The sequence below is a fragment of the Gallinula chloropus genome (assembly GCF_964237585.1).
Source record: "Gallinula chloropus genome assembly, chromosome: 1".
In the NCBI taxonomy this organism is placed as follows: Eukaryota; Metazoa; Chordata; class Aves; order Gruiformes; family Rallidae; genus Gallinula; species Gallinula chloropus.
Genome location: NC_140085.1, coordinates 130,744,499 through 130,763,499, shown reverse-complemented (window position 1 = coordinate 130,763,499; position 19,001 = coordinate 130,744,499). Strand labels below are relative to the sequence as shown.

The window sequence follows — 19,001 nt, the reverse complement described above, 5'->3', positions numbered from 1 at the left end:
CATTACACTATTGTGCAAATTCTTTAGGAATGCTTATTTACTTTCCTTCTTGGAGAAAATTGTGAACAAATATGAAAAACCCATTTGAAACAATGAAAATTTCAATGCTAACCACTATAATCAGCCTAGCAGTTAGTAGAAAATACTGAGTGGGTCCCCTTCCTACAAGAATTCTTTTCAGGGTAGTATTTTATGGTTGTAGGACTGTTTAAATGCTAATGTTGTAACCTTGGGTTAAAGAAACTGGTACTTGCCAATGTTTATGAAAAGCCAGCATTTGGCATCATATAAAAGAGGAGGCAGGGAGAACTTGCACAGAGCTAACCTCTCCCTAGAGAGATGAACCTCCCAAGGCTTTCTGCACAGTCTAGGGAAGTCGCTTCCTCCATTTATGAAGAGGTTACTGAGAGCACCTTAACTTTAGTCCTGCTCTGGATCACCCTGTGCACCTCTGCTCCTCTGCAGTGAAAGCAGGGTGGGGGCAGGACTAGCCTGCAAAGCAAAGATTCAGCTTTGTGATTTTTCTGGAAAGAAGAGGGGTGAAAAATGCCGTAAACTGGTAAATTAAAAATTTTTTAATAAAATTAAACAGAGACATTGTGATGTGCTCCTCTCATGATTCAGGTGTGCCTCCTAATAACTGCTCAAAGCAGAGTCAGCTACAGCAGGTTGCTCCAAGGGTTGTCCTTGTGGATTTTGAGTATCTCAGAGGCTATTCAGAGTATCTCCAGGGATAGGGACATTGCAGATTGGTTGAGAGGTGCCTTCCAGCCCCAGCAGTCCTTTGAGACTGTAACCTTACAGGTCTGGAGAGGAGACCCTTTGGGGTCTCTTTGTGCCTGCCACTGGGGGCTGGGGCAGTTCAAAGGGGGACCCCAGCCTGTGAGCCTGTGGATACACATGGACCACTCATTTGGCTTACAGATTGACCCAACAGTTGGCTGAGAAGTGCTGGCCTTAAATTTCATTTGATTTAAACAGGATGAGTAAAATTGGTAATGCAAGCATTTATTGTAACAGCTGAACAGACAACACAGGTGTTGCCAAGTGTTTATGAAAGACACAGATAAATTGGAGAAACTGTTTCAATCTCTTTGCATTAAAAGAAAGTCTTTCCATCATCACACAGGCTTTACTGATTGTGTCCTGACAAGCTTCCTGGTAGCTACAGGTTTCAGCCTTGTGCTTCTTCCCCCAGTGGAATAACTGAGCTTTTATAGTTGCTCCTCCTTGGAAAACTTGTAGTGGGTCCAGAGTGGTTTAAGCTTTCTCTAGTCTTCCTTTTGTTCTTCCTTAACTAGGAGACAGTGTGACCATCTTCTTAAAAATGGGCATGTGAAGTATATGTATCCCATTGTTCTGTTAAGAATCTTCTCCTGCATTTAGCTGGTTAGTAAATAACGTTCTGCTTTCAAAAGATATCAAAGAGATTTGTGGTGATTCATTCTAGATGCTGCTTCTTGAGTAAACAGAAATATGTAAGTGTTGGAAAAAATCTAATCGATTTTCCAGCAAATAAAGGTATTGTGACACTCAGACACACTGTTCTGTCATCATTTGCCACAGGCTCTTTTCCTAAAAGTAAAAAGGACTTTTGGACGAGGAAGTAATTTCCTGAAAGTTCTCCTATGCTGAGTGATATTTTATAGATAACCAAGTGTACTGTTGGTGGGGTGTTTTAACTGAAAAATAGAATTAGAATTTTCTCAGGGGAGAAACATCAGATTAAACCAGCAAAACACCTCTTGAGGAAAATTCCCCTAAGGATTTTAGGTGTACAAGACTACACAGTACTATGATTTATACTTGCCAGTATCAAACTGTTTGAAAAAAGAAATCAAATCTATTATCTTGTCCATCTCTGTAGCTTACAGAGAATAGTCTAAGATACTCCATGTGATTTTGAAAGTAATATTGCAAAAATTGTCAGCACCTAATATTAGAACCCTTGAAAAGATGGGAAGCTGTGTTCTGATCTGATAGTACTGCCCAAGCATAGCCATGCCTTAAGGCAGAACACGGGTGTAGTCAGGACAGTGTCTGGTTGATGTCTTAAGGACCAGATTTAAATGCAGGTAACGTGTCCTGTTACCTTGCAGAACTCCCATTGTGAGGCAGCTTGGCTGAAGCTTAAAGATTTTTGTAATCACCTATGACTATTAGACATTGATACTGGCTGAAATATTCTTGGTTTAAATAATAACTTTGAAAAATTAATTTGCTGTTTTTTTTAAAGTTTCATTTTCAGCGACTCACAAAAAAGAAATGTACTATCTTGTAGCAGTTTCATAGGCTTCTCTTGTCTCTCTGGTGATTGCTTATTAAGCAATCTGTGGGTCTTTGCTAGAATGAAGATTACTGAAAGATCTATTCTAAACAGATGTTGAAGAACATAGTAATGCTTATGCCAGTCAAAGTAAAACTGTACTACTTGGTTCAGAAAAGAATAAGCCACATTTGGCTGAATTTTGTTAGTTTTTACTGTGAGTCTTTCATGTGGCAAACAAAATTATGTGAATGTAATTATGGGTCCATGAGGATCAAATCAGTTTCTTCCTTCTAAGTTATTTTTATAAAATGTAAGTATTATCTAGTAGTAGAGAATGGGATTGATTTAACTTTTTCTAGCAGAACCTAAGTATGCATTTATCCTTGGGCTTTATAGCCCAAATTTTCTGAAGGACAGAATTTTAGCTATTTTTTAATATTCTTTTCATGTACCTATGCTTTGTGTCAAATTTTCCTTGATATACAAAAGAAAAGGGAAAAAACCCACTAACAAACCTTTGAAACGTAGTAGAGGTAAACATTTGAAGAATTTTTTTGGTCACGTGGTATTTTCAAGAGCAGCATATAATTTGGTAGGATATGTTTCACTTTCCAGAGAAGACAGGTTATAACTCTAAGATCTTGAGTTATGCTGAGGAGCACCTTTCTCTTTGAGTACCCTCATCATTAACATCAAGGATTTTGCTAGAAAACAGCAGCAATACATTCCTGCACTGTTTTGGAGAAACACCATCATGTTGTATATATATTATGCAGGGACAATGGAAATTACAGAGAACCTCTATCCTTCAAATGAAATTAAACACTTTTGAATCAGCAAGTTGTTCTAGTTTGATACTGATGACAGGAAACACCAGGTGGTAAAAGCTTGTGAGGAATCTGGGGAGAGAAGTCTCTGGTGGCTAGCAGGAGAGCTGTGAGTACTGCTCCCCTCCTATAAGCATACTCACGTCTCATCTCTGGCTAGGCGGACAGACAGTAAATCCCATATTTTCTGCAGAAGCAATTCTCATCCATATTTTGAGGTAAAGGAAAGGACTGAGCCCTAGCATGAAGTCTGGAGATTCCCTTTTTCTGTGAACATATGTCTCCTTCCTCCTCTATTTTAAAGTAAATGGAACAGACATGGATTAAGACATTTGACTTATTAAACAGTGGTAGCAGATTTCTACATGGAGAAGAGACATTTTTGCCCCATTTTGGACACATGCAACCATGAAGTCTGAGTAATCAGACTTTTATGTCCTTTTATATAGTGTTTTCAGTAACATTCATCTGTTGCGTACTTAACTGTAAAATTGTGCTTTTCCTATAGTTTTATGAGACAGAATGTTTATGATATATGTATTCAATAAGCAGAGGTAGTACCAATGCTAGGAGAGATTTGACACTGAATCAACTAGTAACAGTTTATCTACTCTGATGATACATTAATTGAATAGAAAAAATTTCCATGCTAGGAGTTGGATACTGAGCTATCGTCAGAGGAGGGTTTCTGCAATCAGACTAAACATTGTTTTCAGTACTATTCTGTTTCAAACTACAGTCTTGAAAAAAACACCTTTTGAAATGCAAAAAAAGATAATTTGGAGAATGACAGTTCTATTTTGGAGAATTGCAATTTGGCCTGTATTTGAGGAGCAGACAAACAGATCCGCAAAAAATCCCAGATCTCCAAAAGGACTTAAGTAAAGGGTTAAGTAACAAAGTCAAAATTTTATTTGTAAAAAATTTTTGAGATTCCCACGGGAATCTGAATTTTAACTGTTAGATTCCTTCATTGCTCAAAGCTCTTCTTTTCTTTGTAGAGGGGATTGTGTCCATGCTCTCAGGGCTTAATGATGTGGTGTCTGTTTGCTTTGCACCTCGTGCATGTCAGTCCTTGTTTGAAACTTCAGATCATCTGACATCTGCATTGTCTGACACCTCTAGTACCACTCCTACTATATGCCTGCTGAAGTGATCCACAGACCAAGTGTATTCTGTGTTTCCCACTTTTGGTCTGTATTAGCTTGCTTAAATGACAGTTACGGACAATGGTTGATCAAAAGTTATGCTTATGTGTGTTAGTTCATTGCACAGGCTACATACATAGGCTGCTTGTCTGCAACATCATACAATGTATAGGAGTCTCAGTTCTTACTGCTTTCTTCTCCCAAAGAAGAATATTCTATATATGACTGACAAATTTGTGATTTTTTTAAAAAATTTTCTTTTTAAAATTTGTGTTTCATTGTAAAATTTGGTTGAAACTAAATATCTAGGTCAAAATTAGTACAAAATTACATTTACATAGTAAATGGAGAGACAGACAAACAGGGCATGTGAGATTAATTCTTCCTTTTAAAACTAATTTAAAACTTGATTGATGAGGAGCTACTTTTTTTATCTCTCCTCATGTAAGCTATTTAGTTGGTTTAGAGCACTTGACCAAGAAATGGAAAAAATGCACTCAGCCTCAATTTTTTGTTCTGCCTGCTGGAGCACCTCCAAACTCTTCTGTTTTGTGGGTGTTTCACATCACAGGGAAGTTACAGCCTTTTTTGAGAAGCAGGTGCATTGTATTTAAAAATCTGTGCAAAATAATCTTCAGTGTCCTTGTATCCATTTTAGTTTTGGCTTGACTGCTTCACCAGTAGCTGATTCAAAGAGAATGCTTTTTGGATAGGATGAGGTCCTCCAAGAAACCTAGACAGGAATGTCCCTCACTAAGGAAGAATTAAATTTTCCTAGTGCAACTCCTCAAAGCACCTCTTGCTTAGTCTCATTTGGTGTTGTTTCACTTCAAGTTGTTTAAATGCATTGTTTGCTCTTTGGGTTTTTTTGAAGATAGGGAACATGTTCTGTGTTAACTCTTGATTGCTCAATTATGACAACATTAATTAGTTTAATGAAATAATACAAGTGATAAAGCTTTTCGAATAAAAATTTATATGCTCTATAGCATTTTGAACAGCTTGGATAACTTTGTTCCATGTGTGTTGCTAAATTCTTTATGTTCCTGTTCTTCATAGAACCACTCGTGCTTTAAATACTGTCAATAGTCAAAATCCTAGAGGATGTCTGGTAGCATACCTTCCATAGATCTGTTCAAGGCTATGACCCAGGAGCTTTTAAAACTTAATTTCCGAAATCACCACATTCACAGTATTCATCAGGGACAGCAGCATATGGCAGAGAAGCCACGTGGACTGGATTTCTTGAATGATGCAGAATTGCTGGCTATGTGAGGCAACAGGTTTTAACTCCTACATTTCTTTCAGCATACTTAATCATTACTTCAGGAATAAAAATACAGCCTTTTGATGCTTGCCAAAACATCTACCAATTTTTCTTTACCTTCATGTGACATCGGAATGTAACACTAATGGATAAATTTGGCTCATCCACAAAGTTGTGTGTACACATTGCCTGAACACAGGCAGGTTACAGTCAGTTGTATGCTTTTGAGGGCACTTACAGTGTTCCTCTTCTGACAAACCTTTCAGAGGCCTAATTAGCCAAAGAACCGAACAGTAGACACCAGACGTCAAGTAAGCTGAATGTACTCACCCTCTTAGCAGTGTCCCTTCATATTATTAGTATAGCTAGAGTGAATAAATATAACAATACTATAGCTTAGCAGTAACAATAGTCTGTTCAGTTTAGTTTAGGCCATTCAGTTTCCAAGCTTCCTGAAACAAAAATATTTAAGAACTGCATTTGATGTAAAACCTCTAGACAAGGTTTTCAGAATCACTCCAAACCTGAAATGCATATTATGGCCTCAGTTTTAACATCCTTTTCCTTGCTGTTCCATAAACTGTTTGAGCAAAGGGTAGTGTTTGGACTTTTGCAGTCTCTCAGCTGAATTTATGTAATATATCAGCCGTTAGACTAGAGCAGTGTATATGAAGGGCAGGTTTTAGTAGCAGGAAAGCAACGTAAGTCCTCTCTAAAAGCACCAGGTGCTTTTATTTTAAATGGGATCAGGTAGAAAATGGAGTAAATATTTGAGTTATTCAGTCCTTGGTTATACATATGTTTTCAGGTACAACACAAGGGCTTCACTTCTTTATTGCCATTGTCCAGTCCAGCCTTTGTACACTATTAATAGTGGCATGTTGGTTGGGTTTGGTTGGTTTTTTGGTGGATTTTTTTGGAGGTTGTTTGGGTTTTTTTGAAACTGTTGTTTGGCAAAGGTGTGTAAGCTGGATCTAGCTCTTCAAGTAACCTAGGTAGCCTACCGCCTGTCTGCTCACATGCCCTTACTGTGTGGCCTTAAGCCCCTCATGTTACTAACACTCAGGTGCTGCATCACTGTGTGAACAGACTGGCACTAGTCATGCCATGGCCATGCAGTAAGTGAATTCCTGTTTACCCAACAGGAGAAGTGCTTTCATTTAATAGAAAAATGTGACCTATGATGATCAGGTCTGGTGACAATAGAGGATGCTAGAGGAATGCAAAGGCAGGCAGACATCAAGAAGTTATCACCTGTGACCATATAGTAAGCACAGATTAACACTTTCAAATGCAATTAGTGGTTCTGGTTTTGGATAGGCTTTTCTTATGGCAACAAGTTTTTTTTTTAAAGGAGACATGAGAATTTACTTTACTAAAATCATCATCTTTGTGGATATTTGAACTTTGAAACCCAAACACTTCTGGCAAACAAAATTACAGGTCTCACTGTAAGCCTTAGCCATGTGCCAGTACAGTATTTTCCTTTCACCTCACAAAGATAAGCACCCATGCTCATACTTTGGTCAGATAAAAGGGTTGTTTGACTTTCAGAATACCAAAAATACTAGAGCCACAGGAACAGCTCTTCTGAAAATTTCTGGTACAAACTAGCTAAATATGAATTTTTGGCGTTTGTTTTTCTTCATACTGGGTTTCCTAATTGTGACATATCTGCTAGATGTGGTTTTGTATTGCATTTGACCTGATCACTGAGAGATTTACCAAATTAATTTTGGTTTGCATTGTGAAATTTCTCTGGATTTTTTGTTTTCCTTGTCTGATGCTCAGGGGAAAAATCCAAGGCAAAAAAATTACACAGCATATCTTACTCATTTTCTTTTCTTTGCTTTTATTTTACAGGAGACACATGAAATTGTGGCTATCAAGAAATTTAAAGACAGTGAAGGTAACCTCTTCTGCTGCATAATCTTTCATGTCAATAACTACATTGTAAATATCTCTCCAGTTAAAATAAGAAGTCTCATATATCAAGGCATAATTTCAAAATTATAATGATTTATTACCTCTGTGAATATTCAAGGTACTTCATCCTTCATACCTGCCTTAGAAGACTGCATTATACACCCCAGCTAGATAACGACCTTTCTTAGTGCATCAATCAATGCAGCTGAGATTGTGGTACTGTACATGGTAGTAAGATCTACACTCAGACTATGGATGTGATTGGAAAATGGCAAAAACTCCTCTTACTGGTGCTGGCAAAGTGGGTGGCAGAAGGCAGGACACACACGGAAAGTACTGCTGGTGCTGCACACACCTATTCATCACCTACCATTAACAGGCCCAAATATGTGTACAGGGCCAGACTGGTCCTCTGACCAGATCCTGCTGGGGGACAGTGAATCCAAGTATCCTGTCATAGGCAAAGCTGGAGGTCAGTTACGAGAGCAACTGTCTACGTTGTGTATACCAGAAGCTAGCCCTGTTCCCTCGTGGGCTAGCACAAACAGAAGGAGAAGCCAAGTATGAACTAATAAGACGAGTCATCCTAATCTGAGGAGATGCAGCCGTATACAAAGGCGTTAGCTGAAAGCTCACAATGTGGCTTAAAGAAACAGCAGACACTTTATTATAGCAAAACTTTCTTTATTGTTATTGTTCAGGATTGCTGGTGGCCATGGAGGTGTGATTGGTTACAAGAATTGTAATTTTCAGGGTCAGACACAGAAAAATCAGATTTATGTCTGTTGTTTTTTGCTTTGTAGCAGATTTTGCCAGACACTTTTAGCTTGCTATTCAGAAATTCATTTTAAATCCCTGTTAAAGAACATAGGAGGTAATTTCATTGTGGCGACCGTCTTGACCAGGTCATGAGAGTACTTTGCTATTGCTTTTTGGAACTCAGTATGGCTATTTAATATAGATCCCTAGCAGTGAATCTCAGTATTAAGCCCTAATCAGGATTATTATATTAGCCTGTCTACCATAAAAAATGAAAACAAAAAATGCAACACTGCCATTAGGTCTGGCTTTCCAAGAGTATTATGTAATATCAGTTTACGTGACTGATGACTGCTTTTCAGAGTTGTAGCTAGTTGTTTACAAGTTTCTGGAAATATGACAGAAATTCTTTTGATGGATTTGATTCAGCCCATTTCACATCTGTCTTGTTAATGTGGTAGTTCATTAGAAATCTGAATATACTCTAATTGTTTCTATTGCCATTTTTGTTTCACTGAATTTTTGCTGTTGTTTGACACACGCATGCTAAATGCACTGGAAAGGGAGCATCTAGTTATAGATGAAATTATGTAATCAGGCTGATGCAAGCCAACACTAAGCACTCAGTTTTAAAATGAAATGATTTAGATTGCTCTAAATTATATATTTTTTTAATCAAAACATTTGTGATGATAGTATTTTGTTTTTCTCTTCCCTCCTGCTACGCTTCAATTTTTTTTTCTTCCTTCTGATGATGATTATATGCATCTGTAGGACCTGTGTTATTCTCTCTCCCCTGAAAACCTGATTTTGCCTTTTGCTTGATTGAAAAACAATTTCTCTTCCTATTTTCTTCTTACTCTGTCTCTGTCTTTGTGGGACATGACCTGCAAATGCAATTTAACTTTGAATTTATTCAATCGTATCCCATTTAATATTACTCTTTTATGAACGACAGTTCTAAGAGATTAAGAACCCTGCTTCTACATATGCATGGGCAAATTTACTGAATTAACAGATTTCATTTTACTAAATTAAAAATAAAACCTAATATTGTTTGGTTTACGTGACATTCTGTTGGTAGTATCCTTTGGTATCCAGTCACTTTGAAGACCCTTGATCATAAGCAGCGCACAAAGCTTTACTAAAACACTTTTTTAGACAACTGAATTGTCAAAACAACAGCTAAATTTCTTGAGTCAAAATCAGGTTGAGGACTTTGTTGAATCAATACGTGCTCTACTGCCCTGTGACTGCTACACTGGTCTGCATTGCTGAATTTCTATTGAAAACCTTGTGGGGAGACTTGAGGGCTTACAGATCTGTGCTTCAGTCTTAAAATTTGTCATGGCTTTTAGAAAATGCAACTACTTTAGAATCAAATACATATTGTTCAAACATATGCTTTGCACTCCAGTGTTTCTGCTGAGGACATATTAACCTTGCCAGTGCTCAGTGTGTGATGTATTAGTGGGGTGGAGAATGTGTCTGCGCACATACATGCATAATTTTTAAAGCATGTTAGAGCTCTTCATGTTAAAAATGATAGAAATGAAAATGATTTGTTTCTTATGACTTTTTTGCCACTGAAACCTAGATGGGAGTGATGAGAATTCTGAGGGTTGTGTAATGATAGCAGTCACGAGTTACCTCTGTTCACGTGCCAAAGCATCCAGGCAGCAGGGTCCAACATTGGAAAATAAACCTTTTTCTCTGTGATATCTAGAGAGAGAGTTTATTCAGGGGTTCAAAATACATAACACTTGTTACTTGGAGGTTTTTCTTTTGCTTCTCAAGTTTTACTCTGTCACTTTTACTGTGCACTCTAGAAAATGAAGAAGTCAAAGAAACCACTTTACGAGAGCTTAAAATGCTTCGCACTTTGAAACAGGAGAACATAGTGGAGCTGAAGGAAGCCTTCAGAAGAAGAGGAAAATTATACTTAGTCTTTGAATATGTGGAAAAAGTGAGTTAAGTTTTGTGCTATTCCCACTAGAGTTATATCATTAGCTTACTGAAAGTGTCTTCCAAATTACTTTTTAAAATTAAATTATTCTCATCTGTAAAGAACAGCAGAAACTTTAGTACAATCTGAATTGTTGTAACTAGACATTTATTGTGAGAAAGCTACACTGATAACTTTACTATTGGTTTTTACTTCATGTATTAGTATATTTTTTAAAAATGTTCTTCCATATATGAATACAAATATGCTCAAATCTTGTAGACTGGAATACATATCATTTGAAGAAAAAATTCCACCCCAACTCTATAGCTCAGTTTAACTGTAAAGCTGATTAACTGTCCTGTGTTATGCTGTGTAATGAATCTTAACATAGTCTTTCACAACAGGATCATAACCTTTCGACCTTGGAATCTGTATCAACTTTCTCCATCCTTCTCTGTTAAAAATAGGATTTGTTTGTATGTTTCTGTAACAAGACCACTTTCAATAGTTGCTTAGAGGGATTTGGTAAAGATCACTGTCATTATCTAATCCTGACCTCATTTGAAACAATTCCAAAATTTTCTTAGATTGGCCTACTGCTGCCAAGCACCCCGGTCTGTTTCCAAGGGAAAACCAACCTAGAACAAATAGGTCTTTCATCATTTTTTGCAACCTACATGATGAAAGTAGACCTTTTCTCTGAATTCTTACCATTCAGCTTCATGGAAATAATTAGGTGGCATTCAGATACATACAGCAAAAATAAACACAAGCTCAAATCTATGTATCTACATAGATTTCATGAGACATTGTTCCCTTGATTGGAATTTTCATTTAATATACTGCCAGTGTCATGCAGCAGTCTAGCTAAGTGTGGGTCCTCTTCAGTCAGTTCTCTCATGTAAAGATTCCTTGCCTTGAATACTGTGTCTTCTTTACCTCAGTTTAAAATTTATTATGTCATATAGCTTTATTGCATAAGGTGAGGTGACCTACATTAGCCCACATTTTGGCACAAATCAGAAGATTAGCAGTTTCTAATGTGGTGGATCTTACTTAGATCTAAGAGCCAAAGCTTGACTTGTTCCACCCATGTTCCTTGTAATTCTTCCAGACACGTGGAATGTCTCTGATCACCCACCAACTTAGAACATACATTTAATTTTCTCTAATTGATTTGGCTAAGCTCTCCATAGCAGTTGTTGGAAATGCAGCATAAGTAAAAGACATTTAATTCTTCTGTTAAGGTGTTAATATTGGTAAAAATGCCAGGCTGCAATAGCTATCATGATTTGCATCAGAATAAAAGAATAAAATGATAAAGGCAGGCACCATGTGTAGTCTGTGCCTAATGTAATTTCTTTATTAATTCACCTTTGTTTTCAGTTAAACTTCACAGTTCCATGAACATTTCTCATTTTCAGATATGTCAAATGATTTCCACAGTAGTTTCTTTGAAGACCAGGATGATTTCTGTATCTTTGAGTTAGGAAGGGTAGAAGGAATTAAATAAGATGTGCTATTGTAGGCTAATTTTTGCTTTAACTGGTGATGAGCACCTTGTGTCCCTTAGGGATCTTAGCTCTGCAATACTCAAAGCCAGATTACTTAAATTCACATTTAGTGTAATCTTCTTTATTCATCATCCCCTCAGTTAATGTCTTCATATAGGATTAAGTCTTTCTCTCTGTTGATGCTACTATTCTTATTCGTATTTGTCACACTAACTTCTTGACTTACTTATCCAGATCTGCAGGCTTCTGTGTGGAAAGGGGTCTGACTAAAATCAGTGTGGTTCTTCAACAGAAAATTCCTTTCCTCAGATCTGAAGTGTGTTTCTAAGGAAACTTGTACTCGAGCACAGAAGTTTCCAGTATTTATTCACAGATTGCAAAACTTAGAAGTCTTTTAAAATATTATCAGTGTGCCCATTTTTTTTTGGTCTTATATTTGTGTTCATAAAAATATCTCACAGGAAAAATCTCAAAAATGTTGTTATCCAGCTAAAGCAAATGTTTGTCAAAGACAAAGTAAATATATTTTAAATGAAAATTCTGCAAGTGCTCAAATCTATAATTAAATGAGTTGTGTAAGGCAATATAGCCAAAATACTTATTTACTGAATACTGAAATAGAAATAAGAATTTTCTGTCTTCGAGTGGGCTGCTGCTGCCCATTATTCATTCAGGATTCAGAATACAAACTCCATTGTACTTCTAATTGTGCAAAATTGAAGACATTTGTGAACATAATGGGAATCCAAGTGTCCTTCTAGACAAGGAAATTTTCTAGTATAAACAGTCAGGGTGTTGTGTTTTCCCTTGGTATATCCATAAGACAGAGTTACTGTAGTGCAAATACGTCTAAGAGCCATGTAGCCGATATATAGCTACAGGATACTCCCTAGGTTACACTCTGCACCCCATGAGGCATTTTTACATCTGTTACTTTGTTGGCACTAACAGGCTTGTGTTGCTTTAACTAGACCCATTCACATGCAGACGTAGTTTGTGACTAATCCTGGCCTTGCTATGTCCAAGCAGTAGATCTGTCTTAATAAGGAAGAAGAAAATATGTTAAAACACAGTCAGGTATTTACAAAATGCTGTGCTCTACCAAACTTTTCTGATATCCACGCTGACCCGGTCTTCCTGTTTAATCGACTTTTTGTAACTTTTCAGAAGTTTTAGGCTAAGAGGTTTGATGGCAGTTTTTAAGGACTTGTGTATTTGTGGTTCACCCTTAAGGATTACCATCTTCACAAGGGCTTTCTCTAGAATGAGAACAGCTAGGAGTGTGCTTATGATTACAATACACTCCTTGAATGTTAAACTGCTGGTTTTGTGTAGCTGGGCTCTGTGGCCTAAGTATGTTGCTTCAGAATGCTGAAAGTGTATTGTCTTCCAGCAACTACAGCATAACTCTTCTAACGTGTCTTTATAACATTTACAACTATATAACATTTGTAAATATAATACATCTTTTAAACATTTTAGAATATGCTTGAATTGCTAGAAGAAATGCCCAATGGAGTTCCACCAGAAAAAGTGAAAAGCTATATCTACCAGCTAATTAAAGCAATTCATTGGTGCCATAAGAATGATATCGTTCATAGAGGTAAGTGTGTAGTTCTCCACGTGGAAATAAGCCTTGGGTAGGAATTTGCTTTCTAAATGGAAAGATGCTACAGCTTGAAGTAATTTGCATTTAACATAAATATAACCAATCACTTTATATAAACAGAAAATAAAAAATCTTTACATTTGGCTGAGTCTTACGTCTGCTGCGTGACTTCAGATAATTTTAAACCTAAATTAATCTGCGTATAAATCTTGCTGTTTGCTGTCTTTGAGGTATGACACAAAGATTGTATCATACGCACGGCAGTACAGACATTGCCAAAGGAAAAGTAATTTTTAAAAACATTTCATGGCACTCAGTCATTTTCACTCTTGAATCTGATACTAGATTATGAGGAGAAAGATAACCCAGAATGTAAAGCTTGGTCCCCCATGTTTTACTACTTAAGGCAGCTCCTTCCAGTTCCCATGAGTTCAGTTCTGTGTATTTATTTTCTCCCCTAAACTTCATAACTACATATCTTAATGTGTAACCTTATCTAGTTTTCTGTAGTTTATCTTGATTTAATATAATTGTACTTTGCTATGTGACTTTGCAAGAGTAACGTTAATTAGAAATGTTTCCAATAAATTAAAAGTCTTTTACAGTACGCTATTTATATTTGAGACTCATCAAACATAAGTAAGAGTCTGAAAATATTTTGTAAAATATATTTTAAAAACATACCATATATGGATAACATAACAGACATATAGGAATAAAAAAAAGCTTAGAACTAGACAACGCTTTTTTTCTGAAAAGAGACAAGTTGTGACCAAGATCATCAACAGAACTGAAAACGTCGAACACAATGTGCCTAACATTTTATTGTTTAACTGGGTAATAAAATGCCAGTTCTTTGTATTGTTTTGCAGTATGCAATTTTCTGCATATTGGTTTTCTGCCCATATATATCTGAAAGCACCTTTTATCTTCCCATATTTTGTTGGGAAACACTTTAAAAGACTTCAAAAGGCAGAAAATTAATTCTGCGTGTTCACAAACTGAATTGCTGGGAGCTGTTTCAGCAGTTGCTCTTGTAATGCTTCATTTATGATTGCATGAATATCTCTAAATGTGTTATAATGAAATAATATTTGTTGACAAAGTTCAAAATTAAAAAGAGAAGTTAACAGTGCTTTTTTTTCTCCCTCTCGCTTTGACACGCCAGATATCAAGCCAGAGAATCTCTTAATAAGCCACAATGATGTTCTGAAGCTGTGTGACTTCGGTAAGTTCAACAGATAGGAACCTGCTTGTTACCTTCTTGAAGAAAATCTCTTGTAGAGGAGTTTTGCCTTACTCTACAGGATGTGCTGTTTAAAACCCTTTTAGTGGTCAGAATTGATTACTTCCTCAGGTTTGTGGCCAGTACTTAATTTGAAAGATCTCTGGGTTTAATTTGCATACCCTGTGAAATACCTGTATTAGCATGTGGATAGAAACCCTATGTTTGACTCTTCCTATATTTGACAGGACTTTTACTAGCAGTGTTATCAGTACCTTGCTGAGAAAAGCTGGGAAGATAAAATGATGATTAAGAGGCTAGGGAAACTCTAGGCTTATCTGGGCTGTGTATTGAAAGAAGTGATTGTTCTTCCTTGTTTAGTAAAGACGCAATAAACATTTTCTTAATATATCTTTTGAGCCATTGTCTTTCCTGGACTGCTATGTATGTGGTTATAGATCAGCTTTTACTGTTATGCCAATCAAAGAATTGGGACTACAGATGATTAATGACTGAATGGCTGGAGGTTAGAGTCAGAGTTGTACAAGTAATGTTAACGCTGTTTCCTGACTTATCCATACCTGGTTAATGTCAGCTTTACAACTTTGAAGAATTGTTACTCAAGCAGAAGGCAAAATTTGCCCATGTGAGTAATCCCCAGAAGGCAACAGAGCAGAGTCTACACTGTTCCAGCAATCTGTATTTTTGTTCTAAATGCTACATAAGCAAAGAATAAAATATTGTTCCCTCTAAAAAGCTTACAGTTTGGCTTGGTAACTAAAAAACAACTCCATAGTGCTACCCGAGGGCACTTTTCAGTGAGAGTGGTTTGAAAGCTGTCATTTCAAACCTCTGCAATTTTGAATGAAAAGAAGAACTGCTAAAAAAATAGATTGAAATTATTTTTTTTTAGGAACACAAAAAAGGCATTTGTCATTTACAGTGCTGATTATTTCTTTTAATCCTGAAGGCATTTTTGCTTAGGCATTCAGAAACAATAACTGTTCTAGGAAAAGCCTTAGAAGATTTGGTCCATATGACTTCTTTGAATTGAGAGCAATTTATTCTGCAGTGCAAGGAACTGCACAGCACTGACAGAACACCAGGGTACTGTTATGTGGTGCCCTCCATGCCTTTGCTTTTTTAATATCCACAGGTCTCCTTTCTGCACTGCTGAGGTCACCTTCCCCTGGGAAGCTCTACACAGAGCTGATGGGGTACGATCATTTCCTTACCCCACACTTATTTTTATGGCCTCAGTCCTGCAAAGCAAATCCCACTGGGGTTGGCATGGCCAGGGTTATCCCGCAGCACTGAAGACTGGTGTAGCATACACCTTGCCCTTTCCTCCCCTTCACCTAAAGAGGGCCTACAGGAAAGCTGAAGAGGAACTCATTATCAGGGAGCATAGTGAGAGGACAAGGGAGAATGGCTTTAAGCTGAAAAAGGGTTTATTAGGTATCAGGAAGGCATTTTTCCCTGTGAGGGTGGTGGGGCCCTGGCACAGGCTGCCCAGAGAAGCTGTGGCTGCCCCCTCCTTGACAGTGTTCAAGGCCAGGCTGGATGGGGCTTTGGGCAACCTGGTCTGGTGGAGGGTGTTGGAACTAGATGGTCTTTGAGATCCCAACCCGAATCAGCCTAGGATTCACCCTAGAGTGGTTAGGGGACCCAATTGCTGCCTTGCGTGGAGCTTCATAGCCAGTCAGCAGGCAGTGGCTGCCCCTGAGCAATGTGCACTCCAATCAGGGCCAACAGCATCACAAGCCAGAAGAGCCAATGGAGGCATGTATTGGTCCTGATGGAAACTGTTTACCCCAACTCCGTCCCCATCCATGAGGAAGAGTCTTTCTTGGCCTTCGCACTCCTTCCCTCATATTATTTTGGGGGTGGGGGAGTGGGAATGTTCCCCCTGAAAGACAGATTCACTGTTAGAGCTGGCATATGCCTTCAGCTAACAAATGTTTGCGTGTGAACTCGTCAACATCCTCTGTGCAGCAGTATTACAGGAGAATAAAAGACCATACAAATGCTATGATCGCATTTTGGATGACAGTTTTCTCACTAGGTATAGAGGATGTGAATTCTGTCAGCAGTGATGTTCTGATCTGTTGGTTCTGATCTGTTGGCTTGCTCACACCCTTACTCTCCGGCCATGTTCTCGTTCTGCTGTTGGAAAGGGCCTGCAATCACAATGCACTCATGGTGCTTGGCACAATCTCAAGGAAGCCAAGCTAAATGATGGGAATTTCTGTTGTTCTTATTGTTCACGTGGATTAGTTTGGATCTTGATTAATGTTTCATATTTAGTTAAATTTAAAATTCCAAGCAATCCTTACAATATGGGATCAGTTTAAATTTTTTGGCCTTATTGTTAATCAACAATATTGCCAGAAGCTTTTGACCACAAGTATTTAGTGAACATTTGCAAGTTAGCATGTAAGAATTTGCCTTTCAACATGAAAAGGAGGTTGTAGTGAGGGGGATGTCAGTCTATTCTCCCAAGTAACGTGATCGAACAAGAGGAAATGGCCTTGAGTTCTACCAGGAGAGATTTAGACTGGATATTAGAAAAAAATTCTTTACCAAAAGGGGTTGTCAAGCATTGGACCAAGCTGCCCAGGGAACTGGTTGAGTCATCACCCCGAAAGTATTTGAAAGGCACATAGATATGGCGTTTAGGGACATGGTTTAGTGGTGGGCTTGGCTGTGCTAGATTAACGGCTAGACTTGATGATCTTAAAGGTCTTTTCCAACCTGAATAATTCTATGTTTTAACACACTGATTGTCTACCTAACTTAAGTCATATTTTGGAACATAGGTACTTGCCACATAGTGTCACATTCTTAATATGATAACAGCTGAAAAGGTCTGTGCTGATATTGAAGAAATTAAGTGTTTCTGAATAGTCCAGTGAACAAAACAGTTTGAATAGAAAAGTTCATAAATTTTTAATGAGATATTTCTTCATAATCGTTGTGCCATGTGTTCTGTACATATCGTGCTAGAAAAAATTAGATTGAATGTGGTACTTGCCTGGACACATGTTGTGTGGGTGTCATTTCTGCCAATAGAAGTGGAAAAGGAGAACAGTACAAAATGGCAATTACAGCAGATGCATCTGACTGTTGGAAATAGGCTTTCTGACAAGTGTGTTTGCTGTTTCAACACCAGGGCTTCAAAATTACTTGTTTTAGCAATCTCTTAATCTCCGTATGATGCATAAGCATAGAAATCGTGAAACACAGGACTGGAAAAGACCTCAAGAAATTCTCTAGTTCTTCCACCTACTCAAAGAAAGGATTAAGCATGTCTGTGTCATTTTTGACAGGTGTTTGCTTAGCTTATTCTTAAAATTCTCAGTAATGGAGGTTCCGTAGTGTTTCTAGACACCTATTTAAGTACTTCCAAATCATTAACATTAGAACGCTTTACTTTATCTCTAACTTAAATTTGCCTTATTTCTCTATAAGAAACTGACAATTTCCTCCATTTTTCCTTCACGCCTTCCTCCTTGATATCTCTCCTACCCTCTTCCTTGTTGTTTTGAAGTCCTTTAAGGAAATCTGTAATTTTGCTGCTTCTCTCTCCTTGCATCATGATGCGTTTGCAAACTCCGTTGCTTCCATAGCTACTAGTAGTCACCCAAATTGCCTTATCTCTTCATCTTCAGATCTATTCCTTCTCACTCTTTAGAGTTTAGTCTAATTTTCTCCCTAATTACTTTCTCATAGTTTTGTATCAAAAATCTTCTGCAGACAGCATCTCCTTCTCAGCAGTTTAGTGGCAGTAGTTCAGTAGCTTGCATGGCATGCTGAAAGGTAACATTTATCACTGTTTTGATTATGGTAAAGCACAAAAGTCATAGCAAAACCCCACAGACGTCTGAGGAGACTACAGTAGTAAAGCAGTCACTAAAGCAGACATGCTGACTTTCACTGTTATATCCGTAAAAGCTTGCATTCAGTAGACGATTGCTGGAGGCTTCATTCTGCACCAGCGGTCATAAACAATTTGCCCCCATTTAAACAGGCATGACCTTTTACTGCTAAAATCAGTGGTGATATGCATATTGTCTTTAAAATGGGAAATAATCTTTCACACTGTTTCTTTGACAGGCTTTGCTCGTAACCTCTCTGAAGGAAGCAATGCCAACTATACGGAGTATGTGGCTACCAGATGGTACCGCTCACCTGAACTCTTGCTTGGGTAAGTACAACTTCTAGTACTGCCATGATAGATACTGGCTGGTTCTTTACAGCTTTTCAAACACCTTTTGTAAGATTTGCCCATGGAGAGCTGTGGTTGATTTAAAGAGAGGATTTCAAGAGGCTTCCAAATTTTCATTAATTTTTGTTCATTTCCAGTAAATTGGTGTGCATCATTGACATGATGGTTTAATCCCAGCCAGCAGCTAAGCACCACACAACTGCTCACTCACTATTCACGTGTACACACACAGTAGGATGGGGAGAAGAATTAAAAAAAAAAAAAGAAAAGAATAGTAAAAA

At 37.6% G+C, this 19,001-nt stretch overlaps 1 protein-coding gene across 1 annotated transcript in view; it reads left to right on the top strand.

The window, feature by feature from the left end:
• Positions 1–19,001, top strand: part of CDKL5 (cyclin dependent kinase like 5) — a gene marked incomplete at its 5' end in the record, with an annotated part of 83,215 nt that overhangs the window by 23,666 nt on the left and 40,548 nt on the right. The window contains 5 exons of the mRNA XM_084275185.1: positions 7,375–7,420; positions 10,026–10,162; positions 13,141–13,261; positions 14,436–14,495; positions 18,609–18,699. Of these exons, the coding sequence (XP_084131311.1) occupies positions 7,375–7,420; positions 10,026–10,162; positions 13,141–13,261; positions 14,436–14,495; positions 18,609–18,699 (455 nt within the window). The remainder of the gene's footprint in view (positions 1–7,374; positions 7,421–10,025; positions 10,163–13,140; positions 13,262–14,435; positions 14,496–18,608; positions 18,700–19,001) is intronic.